The 19,123-nt window shown below is 39.4% G+C and overlaps 2 protein-coding genes across 9 annotated transcripts in view; both read right to left on the bottom strand.

The window, feature by feature from the left end:
- LOC111081552 (serine-rich adhesin for platelets) overlaps positions 1 to 580 on the bottom strand; it is a 55,024-nt gene extending 54,444 nt beyond the window's left edge. For 2 of the 6 annotated variants that reach the window (XM_041595902.1, XM_041595903.1), the window contains exon 1: positions 372 to 580. The gene's annotated coding sequence lies outside the window, so the exon portion shown is untranslated. Of the gene's footprint in view, positions 1 to 31 lie in introns of all 6 variants that reach the window. The other 4 variants (XM_041595900.1, XM_041595901.1, XM_041595904.1 and 1 more) reach the window with 4 other exon arrangements.
- Positions 581 to 2,412: 1,832 nt separating this feature from the next.
- LOC111080054 lies at positions 2,413 to 17,069 on the bottom strand. 3 transcript variants are annotated; one of them, XM_041595893.1, is made up of 5 exons: positions 16,754 to 17,069; positions 11,861 to 11,891; positions 11,654 to 11,796; positions 3,275 to 3,550; positions 2,413 to 3,210 (listed from the first exon to the last, which is right to left on the bottom strand). In XM_041595893.1, exons 1-5 carry the CDS (start codon positions 16,964 to 16,966, stop codon positions 3,160 to 3,162), a joined length of 714 nt encoding a protein of 237 aa, XP_041451827.1. In that variant the 5' UTR covers positions 16,967 to 17,069; the 3' UTR covers positions 2,413 to 3,159. The 3 variants fall into 3 exon arrangements, with proteins under 3 accessions (XP_041451827.1, XP_041451828.1, XP_041451829.1); XM_041595894.1 differs by lacking the exons at positions 11,654 to 11,796; positions 11,861 to 11,891 and having other exon boundaries at positions 2,417 to 3,210; XM_041595895.1 differs by lacking the exons at positions 2,413 to 3,210; positions 11,654 to 11,796; positions 11,861 to 11,891; positions 16,754 to 17,069 and adding an exon at positions 5,198 to 6,491 and having other exon boundaries at positions 3,251 to 3,550.
- Positions 17,070 to 19,123: the final 2,054 nt, after the last annotated feature.

The following is a 19,123-nucleotide window of genomic DNA, read 5'->3' as shown; positions in this document are numbered from 1 at the left end:
TAAGCACTACATATTTCATAAAATTCTGCACCTTTATTTATTTTTGTAGTTTATATACATATGTATTTATAAATGGAATATGCACTACTTCATTCTTTATCATGTACTCATTCCACATATGTATGGCCGCTCGTTTTTTTTTTTATCTATGCTTGCGTCGTCTATGGTCATAGTCGGCGTAGTCGGCTGCGAGAGCGCTCGCGCGCTAGCTCACATTGTATCTGTGAGACTGTATAAAACTTCTCTAGTAGCAATAGTCATCTCGCTTACACTTGAGATTGCAGTCAACATACAATACATAGTTGTCGTCCCGACGTGTTGTGTACGCAGCGCCGCAAACAGCACTACACAACACGTACATACATACATACAAGGGACTTTTTGTAAACCAAACACAATTGCGCATGCATATTTTGAACTTAAATCACATATCATTGCAGATAGCACATAGCTTAGCATTTACGTATAAGACGTACAGCTAATATGCCTATACTGTATTAAATTTTGCATTAAAAACAATTATTTAGATCCCGAAACGTTTTTAACCACGAAGAACCAACACCAAGTGTTAGAGAAGGGCAGCTCTTCCGATAGGTGTAGAAAAATTTGTACGTTCTAAAAATATCGAACGGCTTCACCCATGTCCACCTAGAAATTGTAAAAATATACGAAAATAACGACATGCAATGGATTTCACAAATTTTTTGACTCTGATATTATAAATTTATCTACGGGCTATAATTTGTGTTCAGTCTAAATTATTTGGGATATTTCGCTTTACAAAAAAGCTGTCTCCATACTAGCAATTTAAAGACATATTTTGGTTATATCAAGCCTAGTACTCAATTCAGCCTATTACTCAGATCATAAAACTGTTTGCTAGCAAAAAAAATGTCAAATATTCTTCTAGCACCCAGTGGTGTGACCAGAGGTGTTCACTGCACTCCGTACGGTTACACTGGTTTTTGGTTCTCATATTGCAATGTTTGCTTCGTGTTTGCTGGCAAAATATATCAAATTGATATAAATTTCGAGGTGGGTCGAAACATACCAGCAATACAAGCAAATACTTCGGATAATTTTCTAGTATATACCGACCTTCTTTTTTGTTGATCTTTACTGCCTTCCGTACAGAGCCTAGAAAACAGTTTTTGCCGGAAAAAATTTCTTATCGGTTTCATACGAATATCAACCCTGATTCTGTTCGCGAGGTGTTTTTTCGGATCTGAGTACTAGGCTTAAAGCACAAAAACTCGGTTATAATCATTATCCATGTCCAGCAACATGATTACATGTTGTATCACATTCACAACCATTAAAATATTATTAATATTAATTTTAATTATAAAACAAACAAATTTTCCGCCTTACCAAATTGTGTGCATCAGCTGTTTTTCATGGATGGTGGCTGGTGCCAGAGTGAATAGGTGTTTCACATCCTTCGAAAATTCCCACCATTCCCCCCTGTGTGGGCTCAGTGTGCAAAGGGTATTAGATATGTGGTAAAAGTTGATGTGTGTAACGCAGAGAAGGAAACATTTCCAACTCCATAAAGTATATATATACATGATCAGCATCAATAGTCAAATCGATATAGCCATGTCTGTCTCTCCGTCCGTCTTGTTTGACGCCTAATTCTCAGAAACTATAAGAGCTAGAGCACGCAAATTTTGTTTCCAGACTCATGCGATATCACACTGAATCAATTTCAAATCAAATTCAAAATCAAATTTTGCCACGCCCTCATCCGCCTTCGCAAAGGACGAAAATCTCTGGCATCCACAATTTTTAAGATACGAGAATGCGAAAAAAACAATATCGTAGAGAACCAGCAATCCTACCAGATTGCCGTTCGGATTATTATTATTTCCAGAATGAAGAAGTTTATTTTCAGTTTCTAACCCCACCCTGTCCAGCGCTGCATCACTACTCATTCTCTTTCTCGCCCGCACACTTCACCTAGTTCAGTGTGTGTGCGGCCTATAGCTAAGGAGATGTAATCTACAAGGGATATGTAGATTTAAATGACAGATGTAGCAAAAAAATATTAGCTGAAAAGCATTTAAAAATACCACATAAATAAAACCTCACATTCATATATATTGACTGAGTATACTGACTGAGTACGGGGATAATATAGAGTCGCGGCCATAGACGCGACTCACAACATTCCTTCTCGTTTCGCTTGTTTCCTGTGTATGTATGTGTGTGTCAGTTAACGCGGGCTGAATTGCAGCTGGGGAGAGCGTCCACGTAGGCCAGCATTAATACTAATTATAAAATAAAGTAAATTCAGTCTCATGGAGATCATCAGTCCTTACGGACAATCTTACTTCAACACCGCCACGGGTTAATGTTAAATAAATATATTTAATAAAGGAAATATTTTTTATCAACATTTTCTCGGGTTAATATCAAACAAATATTAAATTAAATAAATATATTATACCAAACCGATTTAAAATAACTGGCGCTCAATGGTCAGAAAGAGTTTAAAGTTAAGTGAAAATTAGCGGGGATTAGCGGGACGGACCGGATCTGAGGTGGCGATAAAAGTCGATCAAAAAGAGTGAACCGTGTGAAACGAAGTCAATTTTACGAGTGGTTTATTCCCACGCATAGCTTTGTCGGATATGCTGTAGTTACATGCTGCTTGGCTTCTGATACAGTGGCGGGACCTCATAACGTAACTATCACTTATTAACTACATTACATTGAATATAAACTTTATTATTTTCTGCTTATTAACTATTAGTAATTATTGGCTACCATATAGTGTAGCGACATTCCGGCCGCCTTGAACAACCGCACGTCGGGCTTCAAACCATCGGCAAAAGGGCCAGCCTGTGGATTGGACGTCTAATAACGCCCCCTCTTGTCCGCACCTCGGCCACCCTGCCCTTGGCGAACGCTCCCACGACCGCGCTGGTGATCCTTCCGGTGATCCACCGCTGCGGTAGCGTATGGTCGTCGTCATGTTGGGCTCTAGGGTTTGTCATTTGCTGCGTCCCTGTAGGTTGTGGACGTAGTCCTTCGACCAGGCCCGCCAGAACCGCCGTTTGAGCTCTGAGAGCAGTTTCCACCTCTTGGTAAAGGTGGTACCGCTGATCCGTCCGTCTGACTCGCACCCTTGCGGCAGCGAGCGAAGAGGCTGTCCGATCAAGAAGTGAAGTGGCGTAAGCACCTCTCCGTCGTTTGGATCCGTGCTGGCTGGAGAGAGCGGCTTGGAGTTCATTATGGCCTCGGCCTCGGCCTCGGCCAACACAGTCCTCACCTCGCTCGCCGTGAGCGCGGCGTCCGCATTGTGCTGCACGATCAGGAGCTTCGCTGACTTGACGGTCGCCTCCCATAAACCGCCGAAGTGCGGTGCTCGCGTGGAGATGAACCTCCACTGCATCCCTTGCTCCGCCGTGAACGTCCTCAGGCTGGACTGCTGCTGGACTGCTCCTCGAACGCTTCCTGAAGCCTCCGCAGCTCGTTCCGGGCTCCGACGAAATTTGTCCCGTTGTCGAAATACATCCTCAGCGGAACGCCACGTCTTACGATGAAACTTTTGAAAGACAAAAGAAAACAATTAGTCGACAGGTCTGGGACAAGCTCTATATGGACGGCCTTTGAAGCGAAAGACAGAAATACCGCGATGTACATTTTAAGCGGCTGACGACCTCGACTCCGAAGTGAGACGTTGATGAGACTACAAAAGTCTACCCCGCAAATCGGGAACGGACGACCCTCCCTAAACCTGTCTGCTGGAAGATTCCCCATAATCTGAGCCATCAATTTAGGTTTGTACCGAAAACAGTGAATGCACTCACTATGCGAGTGCATTCTAGACGTGCATTGACTAGCCAAATCTCATGTCTCAGCAAACTAACTAGTGTCTTTGCATTCGCGTGACAATTCTTCAAATGCAGATTCCTTAAGTAGAGTTCGACTAAGTGACTCTTGGCGGGAAGTAGAACCGGGAACTTAGCCTCAATTGGCATGCAACAGCCTTCCTCCAACCCTGATAAGTGAAAACAATCGCCCATCCTCTGATCTTTTTTGGATAAAAGGGACCATCATCTGCAGGCTGTAGCGTATGACCTTTTTTCAGCTTCTTAAACTCTTCAGAGAAGACGCTTCGTTAAACCAGCTCCATCAACTTAAGGGACGATTGCTGCAACTTTATTGCAGTTAGCTTCCTGGAACGTTCCTTGTAAGTTCCTTGTATCCAACTTAAGGGACGATTGCTGCAACTCCTTTGCAGTTAGCTCCCTGGAACGTTCCTTGTTCGTGCCGATATTAGCAAGCCGGTATACATAAGCAAAAACTCGAATTAATTTGGGGTACATCGAAAACCGAGAAAAGATTATATTTGAAAACGTGTCCTCAACGCCAATTAGAACTTTTTCACCTCGGAGCTCTTCACATCATCTGGGATGTAAAAATGCGGGTTTTCTGGTCAACAATGCTCAGGCTCACAGACAAATTTCGGACCTTCTAGCCAAATGGACTCAAGGACCTCAGGCACTTCGCATCCGCGAGACGCCAAGTCCGCTGGATTCGACAGCCAAGGGACATGACGCCACGTAATGCTCTGACCCAGCTCTTGAATCATGGCTACTCTATTCGAAATGAATTCTGCAAGTGACGACGGTGGGGTTTTAATCCAATGTAGCCTTATTTCTGAGTCCGTCCAAAAAAATACGCTCTCGATTCGACAATTTTCCAAAACCAGCTTTACGTAGTACCAAAATTGTGCCAATAAAGCTGCGGCACACAATTCGAGCCTCGGGAGGGTCTTTGTCTCTAGAGAAGCTACTCTTGCTTTACCATCGATCAATTGAACGTTCCGGACCTTCGGAAATCGCTCGCATATAAATGCAGCACCCATACGCGTGACTAGACGCGTCCGCGAAGCCATGCACTTGAATTGACGAGCACCCAATAGCCATAACGTACCGAGGCACGGCTATTTTGTCAAGACCACACAAATTTAGCTTTAGCCTCTCCCAGCTTGTATGCAGTGACATTGGGATGGCTTCATCCCAATCCAGCTGAAGCTGCCACAGCTGCTGGAGGAACATTTTCTCTGTTATGCTGATTGGACTCAGTAGCCCTAGTGGATCAAATAGTCGAGCACTAATTGACACAATGGTGCGCTTAGTCGGATTCAAGTTTGTGAAGCTATCTTCCAAGTGATACCGGAACTTACCCGCTCTTAGACTCCACATCATCCCCAATGTTTTGGTCGAATCGGCATCATTGAATGATAGGGATTTCTCCTCATTGTTTCCATCCATTAGTTCTGGATGGTTCGAAAACCATTTCGAAAGCTGAAACCCTCCGGAGCCAAGAATCTCAGACACCTGATCGCAAATCGACTTCAGCGTGTCTATGTCATCGGCTCCTGTCAGCATATCATCTACATAAAAATCACTGCAGATCACCTCAGAACCCATCTTGGGGGTGTGTCTGTGGCGAACACCGAGCTCGTGCAAGCAACGAATGGCAAGGAAAGGTGCTGCGGACGTACCATAGGTAACTGTATTTAACCGAAATTCTTGCAACTGATCGGTGGGATGTTCTCGCCACACGATGAGCTGGAAATTCCGGTATTTTTCGGCCACATCCACTTGCCTATACATTTTCGAAACGTCTGCCGTTAAAGCGTTATGCTTTCACCCGAAATCGAACGAGTGATAAAAATAGTTCCCTCTGAATAGTAGGTCCCACCATAAGTAAATCATTTAATGACCGCCCAGTTGTGGTCTTGCTCGACGCGTCAAAAACGACTCAAAGCTTGGTGGAACTACATCAGGCCTCAGGACGCACTGGCGTGGCATAAAATAATGTGGTCCTGGCGGAATTCTTTCATGAAACTGAGATACATGTCTCTCAGCTCACTCTCTCTTAACGTTCGTCATTCTAACGATAAGCAACGACGTTTCGCGACCTCGAAGGACGACCCCAACAATACTGGGTCGATCTTAAAAGGCAAGGGTATTTGCAGACGTTGGCTTTGTGGTGCATGAACCTTCTGTTGTGAGGTTTCGAAGTCCTTGAGGATCGAGGTATTTTTCGCGAAGGCAAGAAGTTCCCTTGGTGTCCTCTAAAAGGCCTCTTCCAGTGATGCCATCCCCGCGGTACCCAGGAATTTTCTCCTTGCCGATGATAGCGCCGGGCGGCTGCATATGAAGTGTTCCAGTGTTTCGATAGCCCCGGCTTCGTCGCATTTCCTGCAGTTGCCACTGTTGGTGATGCCTAGTTTAACTGCGTACGCTGCAGTCAGACAGTGACCTGAGAGTATTCCCACTAACATTGAGGTGCAGTATGAAGTGGCTAAGTTTACCATTGAACTCCTTACACATGGTTTTCGAGATTCTTCAGGTGGTGGTACTCTTTCACCTGCTTCTGGCCTTCGTGTCCACTCGTTTCTCCAGAGAGATTTTTAGCGTTCTAAGGGAGACAGGCACGTTCTCGGTACTGTCAATCGCCAGCCCGACGCCTTCCTTAGCCAGTACATCCGCTGTCGTTACCTTCGATGCCCTGGTGGCTGGGAACCCAATAGATCCGCACTGACTTTGTCGTGCTTAGGTTGTCTAATGCCTCCCTGCTCGCCAGGACATTTCTGGAACTGACGGCTGACGACTGCATGGATCTTATCGCCGCCTAGCTGTCCACGAACAGGTTGACCACGCCGTGTGATCGATCGATGGACTGAGCTGCCTCCGCGGCTTTCCGTTTGGCGTAGACCTCCGCCTGGAATATGCTGCAGTGGCCCGGTAACTTATAGGACAGCCTTATCTCAGGGTCTGTACAGTATATGCCCGCTCCTACTCCTCCTTCCATCTTGGAGCCGTCGGTGTAGATATTGAGATCCAATCGTCGGGTCCCATAAATGAGGTTGTCTTTACATCCAGGCAAGTTTGGAGGATCATGTGGTTAGATATACTGGTCATGTCTCGGCCAATTGAACTGGGCCCGAATCCTTGTAGAGACATGTTTCCTGATGCTACTAAGCGTTGTGACGCCTTTCCTGCAGTCAGTTGAGCGTGGATGTCCAGGGGATCGATTCCGATTATGGTTTCGAGTGCTTTTTTGGGGTTGACCTCAGCGCCCCCGTAATGCAGAGCAGTGCCTGCCGCTGGGTCCTTTCCATAATCTTATTGTACTTCGTCTTTTCTTGTCGCTTGCCATCTCACTAAGACTCCATACAGCAGAGTCGGTCGCACCACCGAGATATAGATCCACCGACAGGACCCCACCCTGAGGTGTGCCTCTGTGCGCCCCTTTCACCATGGAAGCGGTGCCCCACTCTGAATACTCCCGTCTACAACTTAGAATGTTCTTTATCTAGAGGTTGATAGCGGGATGCGTGTTGGTCGCTTCTAGGCGGTCCATTATCGCGTTCGTATTCACGTTATTGAATGCTCCGGATATGTCTACGAATACTCCTAGAGCATACTTTTTATTATGTAGGGCTCTAGCGAATGCAGTGCCGTCTCTACCGATTTCCCTTTGGTGTAGGCATGCTGGTTGGTTGACATCTGTCCCCCTACATCGTTCCTGATGTGTAGATCCAGCAGCTTTTTTAGAGTTTTGAGTAGAAAGGAGGTGAGGCTTATCGGTCAATAATCCTTGGGGCTCATATGGCTGCATTTTCCTGCCTTTGGAAGGAAGACAATCCTCGAGGTCGAATAACTCGAATTTTTGCCGTACAGTCTATGCATTCTTTCACTTTCCTTTGAGCTGACCGGAGGTACAAAAAAAAAATGTGTGGAGAAACAAACGCCGGTGATTCGGTAAGAATTTTTGTACACAATATGTATTTTTTATACTCGCTACTTGAAAGTTTATGGATATATTGGGTTTGTGGTCGAATAGGATGTGTGTAACGCAGAGAAGGAATCGTTTTCGACCCCATAAAGTATATATATTCTTGATCAGCATCAATAGCCGAGTCGATTAATGATCTGTCTCTCAGCCATGGACCAGCGTAGCGAGTTTCTGCAGCCATTTCTTGTTGCTCCTTTCACAGACTAACTCATTTTAAGCAACGCATACAGAACCACACTCGATCCAGTTCACACAGGGTTGATACCAGAATCAAACACAAACACACTGGTCACATAGATTTTCTCTTAAACTCATTATTCTCCGACATATACATATGTAGGTTCAAGCCATATCAGTGGATGTTAAGGACAAGCTTCAAGCTTAATTCAGAAGAGGGGCAGAAGAAAAGTTTGGGAATTTTTCTCAAAAACTAAAAACGAAAATGGAGAGGAAGTCGATGAGCTTGTAGCCCGTAAGCTGTGCTTTGCTACCTTTAAATTTGCGGGAAGCACATCTAACCTTGTAAAACATAAATGTTACATTATGAACTCAAGTAAATTACGCAACGCTACCCAAATTTATGTAAATCCCGAAACGAAACAGGAGGGTGTTGCTGTAATAACCGGATGGGTTGTTAAGAACTGCCGTTCATTCAAAATTATTGACGATTCCGGACTCAAAAAGTTTCAATCATTTCTGATTAAAGTTGGAGCAACCTATGGTGGTAATGTAGACGTTGACAAGTTATTACCCCATCCAACAAAAATGTTACGAAATATTTCTATGATATATGAGAGGCACTTTGGTCCAATAAAAGCAGAAATAGAAAAATATAAATGCTTCGGGTACTCGATCACCAGTGACATATGGACGGATAATTATTTAAAGTCATCCTATTTGTCCTTCACCGTTCACTATGTAAAGGAAGGAGTACTTGTTGATCGCCTTATGGCCATGAAGTCAATGCGAGAAAGCTCCTGCACAGGTTTGTTATCATCCAATCTAGAAATTGCTGAAGTTTATTTTAATTGTATTTATAATATCTACTAGATTTTCATATCTGTGAAAAAATTCGAGAGATATTGAAAGTCTTTGGATGCGATCTTGAACTGGACAATCCCATAATTGTAACAGATCGGGGTTCGAACATGATCAAAGCCTTTAACAAGATGGAACAAATTCATTGCATCAACCACCTGCTTAAAAACTCAGTTGAAAAGGCCATCAATGCTGTTTCTGAGATGGGGGAACTCGTTACTGTTTGCAGCAAGCTTGTAAAATATTTTAAGAAGTCTGGATCAAACTCTTCCTTAGGGCTGTCTTTAAAAAGTTTTTGCCCAACTCGCTGGAATACAGTTTTTTATTTGTTGAAATCCATCGAAATTAATTGGATTGACATTCAAAATATTTTAATGGAGAAAAATCAGATAATTAGGATGGAAGGAATAAATTTAAATCAGTTAAGTCATGTTTTCCGTCTGTTAGAAGTCTTCGAAAGCAAACGTCCAACCATACAATTGATAGTTCCGAACATAAACAAATTAAAGAAAACTTGTCTGTCCGATAGCAACGATTATAACATAATTAAATCATTTAAAGCCGCACTTAAAACACAAATTTTATCAACAGTACTTCCAAATTTAACAAATTTAACATATCTCTTTTTCTTTTCCCACCTACGAACAAACTAATAATATTTTCACCAACCGAAAAAACAAAAGTCATTAATGACTGTAAACAAATTATGACCTCTTTTTTGTTAGACACTGTGTTAGAAGCGTCTGAAAAGCCTGCGACAGAAGATGAATTTTCTGAATACATTGAAGTACGCCAAGTAGACAGCTACAAAGACCAAGCAGAACAGGAAATAGTAGGATACATCAACATTAAAATAATATACACACCCGACTGTTTTAGCGTGGTGGAATTTTCACAAAGATGTTTTCCCCCTGTTGCATAAAACAAGCTGCAAAATATTTTCCATACCAGCGAGTAGTGCGGCTTCTGAACGAGCTTTTTCAGATGCCAGAAACTTGATCACCGAAAAGTGTTGCCTATTACACTGGTCAACACGATTTTTCCTCAAGGAACAAAACCAACTTTTTCTTAAAGATTTGGGACTTAGAAATGGTTTGATGATATTTTTTTTTTTTCTATGGCAGAACTTTTTTTTGAAGAATTTTTTAAATCTGGTATTTTTTTTTTAAGCTTTTTTCAGAGGTAGCGCTTGTTTTTTTCATATAACTGTAGTGTCTTACGTCTGGTTGTAAAGAACTTTGCTATTTTGAAAAGATAATTAAAACAGCTAGAAGTTAAGCCCAAACACTTTGTGATTACAGCTTACCGTCTGGGAAATATAAAGCATTGAAATGCAAAAATGATGATTTTTGTGGGGTATTTTTTACGAAATTTTGACTTTAAAAACTCAGAAAAAGTCGAAAAAAAATTATATCTTGTGTCCTCTATTTTTTGTGTATAGGTGCGTTAATTTTGCGTCGTTTAAGGTATCGCTCAATAAAATCTATGGAGAGACTTTGGAGCTAAAATTCGTTAACCAAACCTAAAAAATGAACAAAAAATACCTTTTTGAAGGCGGCGGGCCCAACTGCCAATTGGGAACAAAGCAAACGAACAAGGGTTGAACATTTGGTATCTGATCGCGTTTGGATCCTTGAGGAAAAAAAAAGTTCGGTTTTGTCGAGTAGTGTTATCTACCAATCCAGAAAATATAAACAAAATTATGTTTCTTCATGCCAACTTAGTTTTTTTTTTTTTTTTTTTTGTGATATTAAGTTACTTTCAAGAGTGATTAGTTGAAAGATTTATTTGGCCTCCACGTCTGATACGGGTTAACGCCACCTCCTGATTGTTTTCTTGAAAGACTTGATTAATTGTTTTAACTTTTAAATATGATGACTGGAAGTGTATGTATGGTGCTCATGCAATGACGTTTTTGTTAGTAAATGGTTAGCATGCTTGATTTACAATTTGATATTTGCGATGCGTATGAATTCAACAATTCATACTTGTATTTCATATTTGTATTTCTTTTTCAAAGAAACGATGTATATAAGAATAGGATTTGAGTACTGGAGAACGATTTCCTTCTTGAGAGTAAGCGGGGCATATACAAATTATATGTGAAGTGTCTTCTGGTAGGTTGCAGGAATCACATAAATTGTTATTTATTACTTTCATACTAGTAAGCGAAACTTTGTCTATTCCGTGACCACTTAGTAGTCTGTTAATTTGATTGATTTCCAGATGGCTTAGACTACAGTTTTTGTCTTTAAACCATGGTTTGCCCCGTATATAAGAAAATAATTTTGTGTAAACTTTATTTCTTTCCGTGGCGTAAGTAATATATTCTCTTTCCCAATCTTCTTTAATTTTATTACAAATATTTGTGATGGCGTCTTTAAGAGGCCAGCGAGAAATAAAGAATGTGCCATTAATTTTAGAATTTTTAGCAGCAATATTAGCTAATTCGTTTTCTTTTATGTGTACATGGCTTGGAATATAATAAAATCCCATTGAGACTATCAGTGAGGATTGCAGTTTTAAGAAAGTTTACGGAAATGGCAAAGTCAATGGCCCTATTAATGGCTAAAAGCTCAGCTGTGAGTGACGATAACTTTTTGTTGGTAAAGAAACTTTTAACGGATCCTGATTCTTTATGGATAAAGGCACAAACCACGTAATTGTCTGTGACTGAACCATCCGTGAAAATTAAATTGAAGTGTTTAGATTTTAAATGAGTTAATTTTTTGTTTGGACATGAGCCCTTGAAAAAATCTGTGTCGGTTGAAATTTTGCTGTTAAAACTACGTACATCTGTGATCCGTACAATTGCATTCAAAATGTCTTTAAACCAGTTGTAGACTTTGGCGTAGCTGGTATTCCGTGCCGCAAAAGAACTGACCAAAAGCGATGACGCCGGAAGACCATAGGCAAAAACTTTAGCCAGCTCCTTAGCTGTAATAAATTTTAGTCTGTATTCAGGTGGAAGTTCGGCAGCTAGATTGTAAATTATATTTACCGGGGTGGACTTTATTTGGCCTAGTGCTCGCCTAAGATGAAAATTTATATGAACTTTAATTTTGTTAGATACCACCTTAGAAATGTTTGCAAATGAGGAACAAGAGTATTCTAATTTGGAGCGTACAAAGGCTTTGTAAAAATTTAAAGATTTGCTTGGACTAACTCCTAAGTGACATCCACTGAGCATTTGTAAAAACATGTTATTCTTATTTGATTTTGAAATTATTTCATCAATGTGAAGTACCAAGGTAATTTACTTTACCTACCTCTTTTAGTGTTACATTGTTATGTACTATATTTAATGGACGTCTTCTATTACTAAAATGAATTACGGTAGATTTTGTCGAATTGAATCTTAAGTTTTTACTGCTGCATACCATATTGAACCATATTATACCCGTACTCAAAAAAGAGTTAAAGGGTATATTGTATTTGTGGTAAAGGTGAGCGCCTAGATCTCAGAGACTATAAGAGCTAGAGCTTTTTTTGTCTTCCAGATATCACACTGCTACAAGTGTATTTAAAAATTTCGCCCCGCCCCATTCCGCCCCCACAAAGGACGAAAATCTGTGGCAGCCCCAATTTTAGAGATACGATAAAACTAAAAACGCAGTATCGTAGAAAATGCCCATATCTACCAGATTGCCGAATCTGAATCAGATCGGATCATAATTATAGCCAGAATGAAGAAATTAATTTTCAGTTGCTTCCCCTTCCCCTCCCGCCCACGACAACGCATCTCATTTTCCTTCTCGCTCGCACATTCTGCCGCGTTCAGTGCGCGAGCAACCCCTAGCGGAGGAGATGTAGAATCTAAATGGTACTTGTACAAACTACATGTTAGATGTAGAATAGACATTGTAGATGTAGATATCATATGTAGCAAAAAAATGTAAAATGTAAAATTTTTTTTTTTTTCTAAAATTCTTAAAAATCATAAGCTCAAAAATGTATATACTGACTGAGTACGGGTATAAGTAGAGTCGCGTCCCCAGAAGCGACTCACACGTTCCTTCTCGTTTATTTTAAAATGTTCTTAGCCGAATCAAAAACTTTGTGAAAGCATAAAATAAAAAATTCATCTGCATATTGAAATAGAATACAATTTTCATCATTTATAGAACGAAAATCTGATGTATAGATATTAAAAAGTATTGGGATAATACTGACACACACCCTTGTGAACAGTTTTTTTCTGTTTGCCGCATTTTAAAACCCTTTTCTCCAAAAAACTAATTATAAACCTAATATGGTCTATGTCAAACTCCAAATCTATTAGTTTCCGACACATCAGAGGTATGTTGACTGCGTCAAATGCCTTGCTTATATCCAAAACCGCTGCAACAACTTGAAAGCCTTTGGCTTTGAAATTGGCTACATTATTTATTACATCATTTATGCAGTGTGCAGTGGAGTGGTTTTTTCTAAAGGCATAAGATCTATTGGGCAGTAGATTGTGCTTATTTATAAAAGATTCCATACGAATCTTTATCATACCCTCCAAGCTTTTAAATAAAACGCTTAGGAGGCAGATAGGTCTGTTGTTTGAGACTATGGAGGCGTCTAAATTTTTTTTGGTACAGGAATAACCTTTATTATTCGCCAACTATTCGGAATAATTCCACTGAAGAAAATTTCGTTTAATAATGAGAGAAGGGTTTCTTGTTGGTTCAAGGGAAGGGAGATTAGGGAGATTTATAAGATATATTATCTATTCCCTTAGCTGGTCCGGGCTTTCTGGATTTTAGAAAAAATAAAAGTTCATCTAAGTTAAAATTATTTCTAGTTAGTGAATGGTCCCATCGCTCTGGAATGGAAGTATGCTCACAAGAGTTAGTGTTGGGTATGTCTGCGATTTGCTTAAGAAAATTTTGATGTTCAACATCATTCCAAGTACTTTTTGTGTTGGCTTGATTTGTTTATATAACTTAAGACTTTTAATTTTTTGCCACATTTCTTTTGGAGATGATGGATTTTAAATTGCATCGGAAAGTGTGTTCATGTTATCTTTTCTGATCTTATATATGTAATTGTTTAGAGTTTTGTTAGCTTTAATATATTCAAAAGCGTCCGTAAAGAGTTTAGTTTTATAATATTTTTGTCTCTTAGCATTTCTTAATCTAAAAAGTCTTTCACTCGTCTCGTCCCAGTATTTTTATACCCGTACTCAAAAAAGAGTTAAGGGGTATATTAGATTTGTGGTAAAAGTGGATGTGTGTAACGCAGAGAAGGAAACGTTTCCGACCCCATAAAGTATATATATTCTTGATCAGCATCAATAGCCGAGTCGATATAGCCATGTCTGTCTGTCCGTCTGTCTGTCTGTCTGTCTGTCTGTCTGTCTGTCTGTCTGTCTGTCTCATGAGCGCCTAGATCTCAGAAACTATAAGAGCTAGGGCAACCAAATTTGGTTTCCAGACTCATGTGATATCACACTGCTACAAGTGTATTTCAGAATTTCGCCCCGCCCCCCTTCCGCCCCCACAAAGGACGAAAATCTGTGGCAGGCACAATTTTGAAGATACGATAAAACTAAAACGCAGTATCGTAGAGATGCCCATATCTACCAGACTGCTGAATCTGAATTAGATCGGATCATAATTATAGCCAGAATGACGAAATTAATTTTCAGTTGCTTCCCCTGCCCAGCTCCCACAAACGACAACGAAACTCATTTTCCTTCTCGCTCGCACACTCTGCCGCGTTCAGTGCGCGAGCAACCCCTAGCGGAAAAGATGTAGAATATGAATAGTATATCTATAATCTACATGTTAGATGTAAAATATACATTGTAGATGTAGATGTAATAACAGATGTAGCAAAAAAAAATGTAATATGTAAAATTTTTTTTTTATTCTAAATTCTGAAAATCATATGCTCAAAAATGTAAATACTGACTGAGTACGGGTATAATGAGTCGCGTCTTTAGAAGCGACTCACACTTCCTTCTCGTTTAGGAATATAATTGTTATTTAAAGATAATTTTATGGTATTATTTGAGATTATTTTTTTGGTTGAATTATTTAGGTTTTCTAATTTGCTAACATTTATCTTAGAGAAATCCTCGATTACTCTTTTGTGTAAAATTGTATTGCTAGGTTTGATAGAGTAGTTCGAAATATCAATAATTATAGGGAAATGGTTTCTGTTTGAAATTTTAGAGTTTTGAACGGACCAGTTTATGTTATTATTAGATTTATTTACCAGTGTAATGTCTAGTGCTGAAGAATAATTCGGATTAGGTAAAAAAGTTGGAGAGCCATTATTTATGCAAAAAAAAAACCTGAATTCAATAAAGCTCTCTCCAAATAATAAGTTTGAAGGTTGATGTTAGGGGCACAATACACTCTAAAAATATTTATGTTTTGGGAGAGATTTTCTGTACTTAGACCTATGACTTCAAGACTTGTATTGCATTTCAAAATTTTAAATTGTATATTTTTCTTTATATAAATTCCAACACCTTCCAACCATCCTCCCGCTCTTTACAGATAAAGTTGAAATTTAATAAACTACACATGGCATTCTTTTTGATATTAATTTCAGATATTATGGCAATATCAATGTTATGGTTAATCAAGAAAATTTCTAGTAGATGCTTATTATTATTTGTAGTAAGACTTTGAATGTTGTATTGTAGTATTTTCATTTGAGATAGTTAGAATCAATGTAAAGAAAAAAAGAGCTAAAGAAAATAATAGATATATAAATGGAAGAAACAACAAATTAATCAAATTAAGAGTCTTGAAATTAATAAATATTAGTTATAAATTTTACTTAAATCAATTTTACAGTTTGTTTGCAAATTTTTGTATTTAGTTCCTCTAGGAATTTTCTAGTATCTTTATTCATATTATTGTTGTTTTTATCTGTATGAAAATGAGAGATGTCTAGAGAAAGCTTGTTAAGGCTTTTTTCAGCTGTGTTAAGAGCCGTCTCATGTTGTATATTATTTCTGGATGTTGTGGGAGTGAATTATTCACTTGGAACATATTCATGCTCTCTTAAAACATTCTGACAAGCTTTTATTGTGTTTTGTGCATTTAGACTTTCCGTATTGTTATATTTGTTGTTTTTAACAATTTTGTTAAAGGGTTTAAAATGTACAGTCTCTGCCGTGGAAGACATGTTGTTTTGTAACAGTATATTTTCATTTGTCGATTTTTGCCAAAAAGGTTGCGGAAAAGAATCGTGATCAAAAATATCAACTGATTCCGTCTTGCCAAACAGCGCCGGATATCTAGTTTTGACCTCCAATCTAGATAAATTTTCCACCGTCATACCTTTTTGTATAGCATACGCTCGCTTTCTAGCAGGACAAGAAACAGATGTAGCTACATGATTAACTCTTGATGTTGGAACAAATAAATCTTTGTTATTCTTATCTCTTGTTTTAATTCTAATCAATTTCTCAATAGGAACCGGAGAGTCGATGTATTCAGCTAATAATTTGTCAGAAATGGATGCTGGTATATTAAAAATTAGACCCGTTTTATAAACGAAATGATTAAAAATTTTAGGTTCATAACAATGATTCTTTAAATTAATCATCACAAAATTATTGGCACTCATTGAGTTTTTAAATTCAATTTTGCATCTGCCAAAGCCTATCTTTGGCACAGTCAGAACACCGTCAGCTTTCAGTTTCATTAATATACAACTAAGATCAATGGGGGTTATTGGGAAATCTTTTTGATTTATTTTCTTTGCCAGTAATTTTGTCTACATAAACTATGTAGGGTCCCTTGTGTTTTTCATCGCAAAATATCGTAAAATATATAAAATAATTCACATTTTTTCCTTGAGCTACGTTTGTTTTCTTTTCCATACTCGGTTTTGTTCCAGAAATTTATGAAATTTCTGTCGCCATATTTTTTTCTTCACACCTAACCTTAAAATTTTTTGTTACTTGTTCAACATAATTATTTTTTCCAGATTCTTGTTTTGATCCAATCGTATCGGCCTCAGTAACCTCCATTTCTTCATATTCACTACTGGGCTTACTGTGATTATCAGATTTTCTTTTAGAAGTTAATCTTGCTTTTTTTGCTTTAGCATATTTCGAATCCGAGGCCAGAAGTTTCTCCTTGGCCAGGGAGGCCATCTTGTGTTTTGGTTTGTAAGTAATGCTATATTTGTTGTTTTTTATCACTTTAACCCTAGTATTCAGATCGAAAAAAACACCTAGCGAACAGAATCAGGGTTGATATTCGTATGAAACCGATAAGAAATTTTTTACGGCAAAAACTGTTATCTAGGCTCTGTACGGAAGGCAGTACTCAGATCAAAAAACAAAATGGTCGGTATATACTGGAAAAGTATCCGAAGTATATGCTTGTTTTTTTGGTATGTTTTGACCCACCTCGAAAAAGATATTAATTTGATATAATTTGCCAGCAAACAAGAAGCAAACATTGCAATAAGAGAACAAAAAACCAAATGAAATATTTTAATAATGAAGAAAAATAGAATCTAGCTAATGCAGTATTATATGAATGACAATTATATGGATATTATAATTTATTATTTTTATTAATTTTCATATTTATAAAACATATATTGTTTTGAAAACATTTTTTCTTCACGGTGTCCGGCACGGGAGGCGTCGCCATCTGCTGCTGCTGATAGCACTACTCGACAAAATCGAACTTTGTTTTTCCTCAAGGATCCAAACCGACTTTTTGTGATAGATATGGGGCTTTAAAATTTTTTAAAGAATTATGGTTTTTTTTCTATGGCAGCACTTCTTTTTGAAGAATTTTTGAAATCTGGTATTTTTTTTAAGCTATTTTCAGAGGTAGCGCTTGTTTTTTTCACATAACTCTAGTATCTTACGTTTGGTTGTAAAGAACTTTGCTATTTTGAAAAGCATTGAAATGCTTTATATTTCCCAGACGGTAAGCTGAAATCGCAAAGTGTTTGGGCTTAACTTCTAGCTGTTTTACTTATCTTATCTATTATCTCCTCCTCGTCAAAGCTATCCTCATCATCATCGTCCATGTCCAACAACATGATTAGCTTGTGCAACAATATGTTTTGCTGCTGAATCACATTCACGACCATTGAAATGTTATTTATATTCATTTTAATTAAAGTAAACAAATTTTCACCGCACGCAATTGTGAGCATCAGCTGTTTCTCATGGATGGTGGATGGTGTCAATGTGAATCGGTGTTTCACATCTTTCAAAAATTCCCACCGTTCCCCCAGGATGGACTCAGTGTGCAGAGAGTATTAACCTTGAAGGTTTGATTCCGACTGGCCAACTTAGTTTAAATAAAATCTGTACAAAAACTACATTGCTCTTCCTTATTTTCTTTATTATCCTTGATTCTTTGCTTCCCTTACGTATACAAGTATGTATACCCAAAAGCATAAAAAAAAAAATAGAATGCATTCGAATGAATTCGTAAACTCACTCTAACTCATTCAATTCGTGCCTTTTCGTTTCAATGTTGTGTGTATGAATTTTACGTTAGCGCACTCACTCACTCTGTTTGAGCGTAGAGGCGTTGCGAAGTCCCAAGATCAATTCCCAAAATAAATACGAGATGTAGATCCAATTTCTTCAATGTATATAGGTATATTCGTAGGTTTAGTCACTTAGATATAACAGTAGGGAATCGCGTGCAAATAGACCGGCCGTTTTGCTTGGGGTGAAGAAGCGCATTATTCTATGTCGGTGGCGCCCAAGCTGCCGAGGGTTGTCGGCAGCGAGAGCGGGAGCGTGAGCGTGGGCGGGAGCGCAAGCGTGGTGAGTTTGCGCGCGAGAGCGCGTCGCCGGGGGGAAAAATGCTCTTAAGTATAAGGGCGAGAGCGAGTGCGACCGCTGGAACGCTAACAGCGATGTGTGGCTGGAATGCCCACAGAGCGGTTGCCCCGCCAGCGCCGTCCTCACTCTGAACATTATCCCCCGCCCTTGCAGGATTGCAAAGATTTAAGTCTGCGTGCACGCACCAGACACGATCCATCCAAACACTGTGCTTTGAGCCACGGGAAGGCCGTCTGCGTGGGCGAGAAACCCAGGTTGGATGACCCTTGGATACAGATCCGCCCCGCATCCGCACGAGCGAAATGGTCGTCGGCTTATGGAACTTATCGTTGGCCAGCTTCAGGTCGTCGAAGCGAGCACGGACGGTGTCGCTCAGTGAACGGATCGACGTACGGACGCGCAGACGGGGCTGGATTTTAAACACGGCCTCCACTTGGAAGTCTCCTGTCTTATCCCGGATCATGGCGGTGAAAACCTTCTCGTTCCCGA

This window comes from Drosophila obscura, unplaced genomic scaffold (assembly GCF_018151105.1).
Source record: "Drosophila obscura isolate BZ-5 IFL unplaced genomic scaffold, ASM1815110v1 contig_87, whole genome shotgun sequence".
NCBI lineage: Eukaryota > Metazoa > Arthropoda > Insecta > Diptera > Drosophilidae > Drosophila > Drosophila obscura.
This window is presented reverse-complemented; position numbering and strand designations above follow the sequence as displayed.

Coding starts and splice junctions, on each gene's coding strand:
- LOC111080054 (XM_041595893.1), bottom strand. CDS start 16,966: ATGGCCTCCCTGGCCAAGGAGAAACTTCTGGCCTCGGATTCGAAATAT. Junction 11,892..16,753: donor AAGTAACAAAAAATTTTAAG/GTTAGGTGTGAA, acceptor TTTTCATCTTAG/GCGAGCACTAGGCCAAATAA. Junction 11,797..11,860: donor GCCAAATAAAGTCCACCCCG/GTAAATATAATT, acceptor AATTTATTACAG/CTAAGGAGCTGGCTAAAGTT.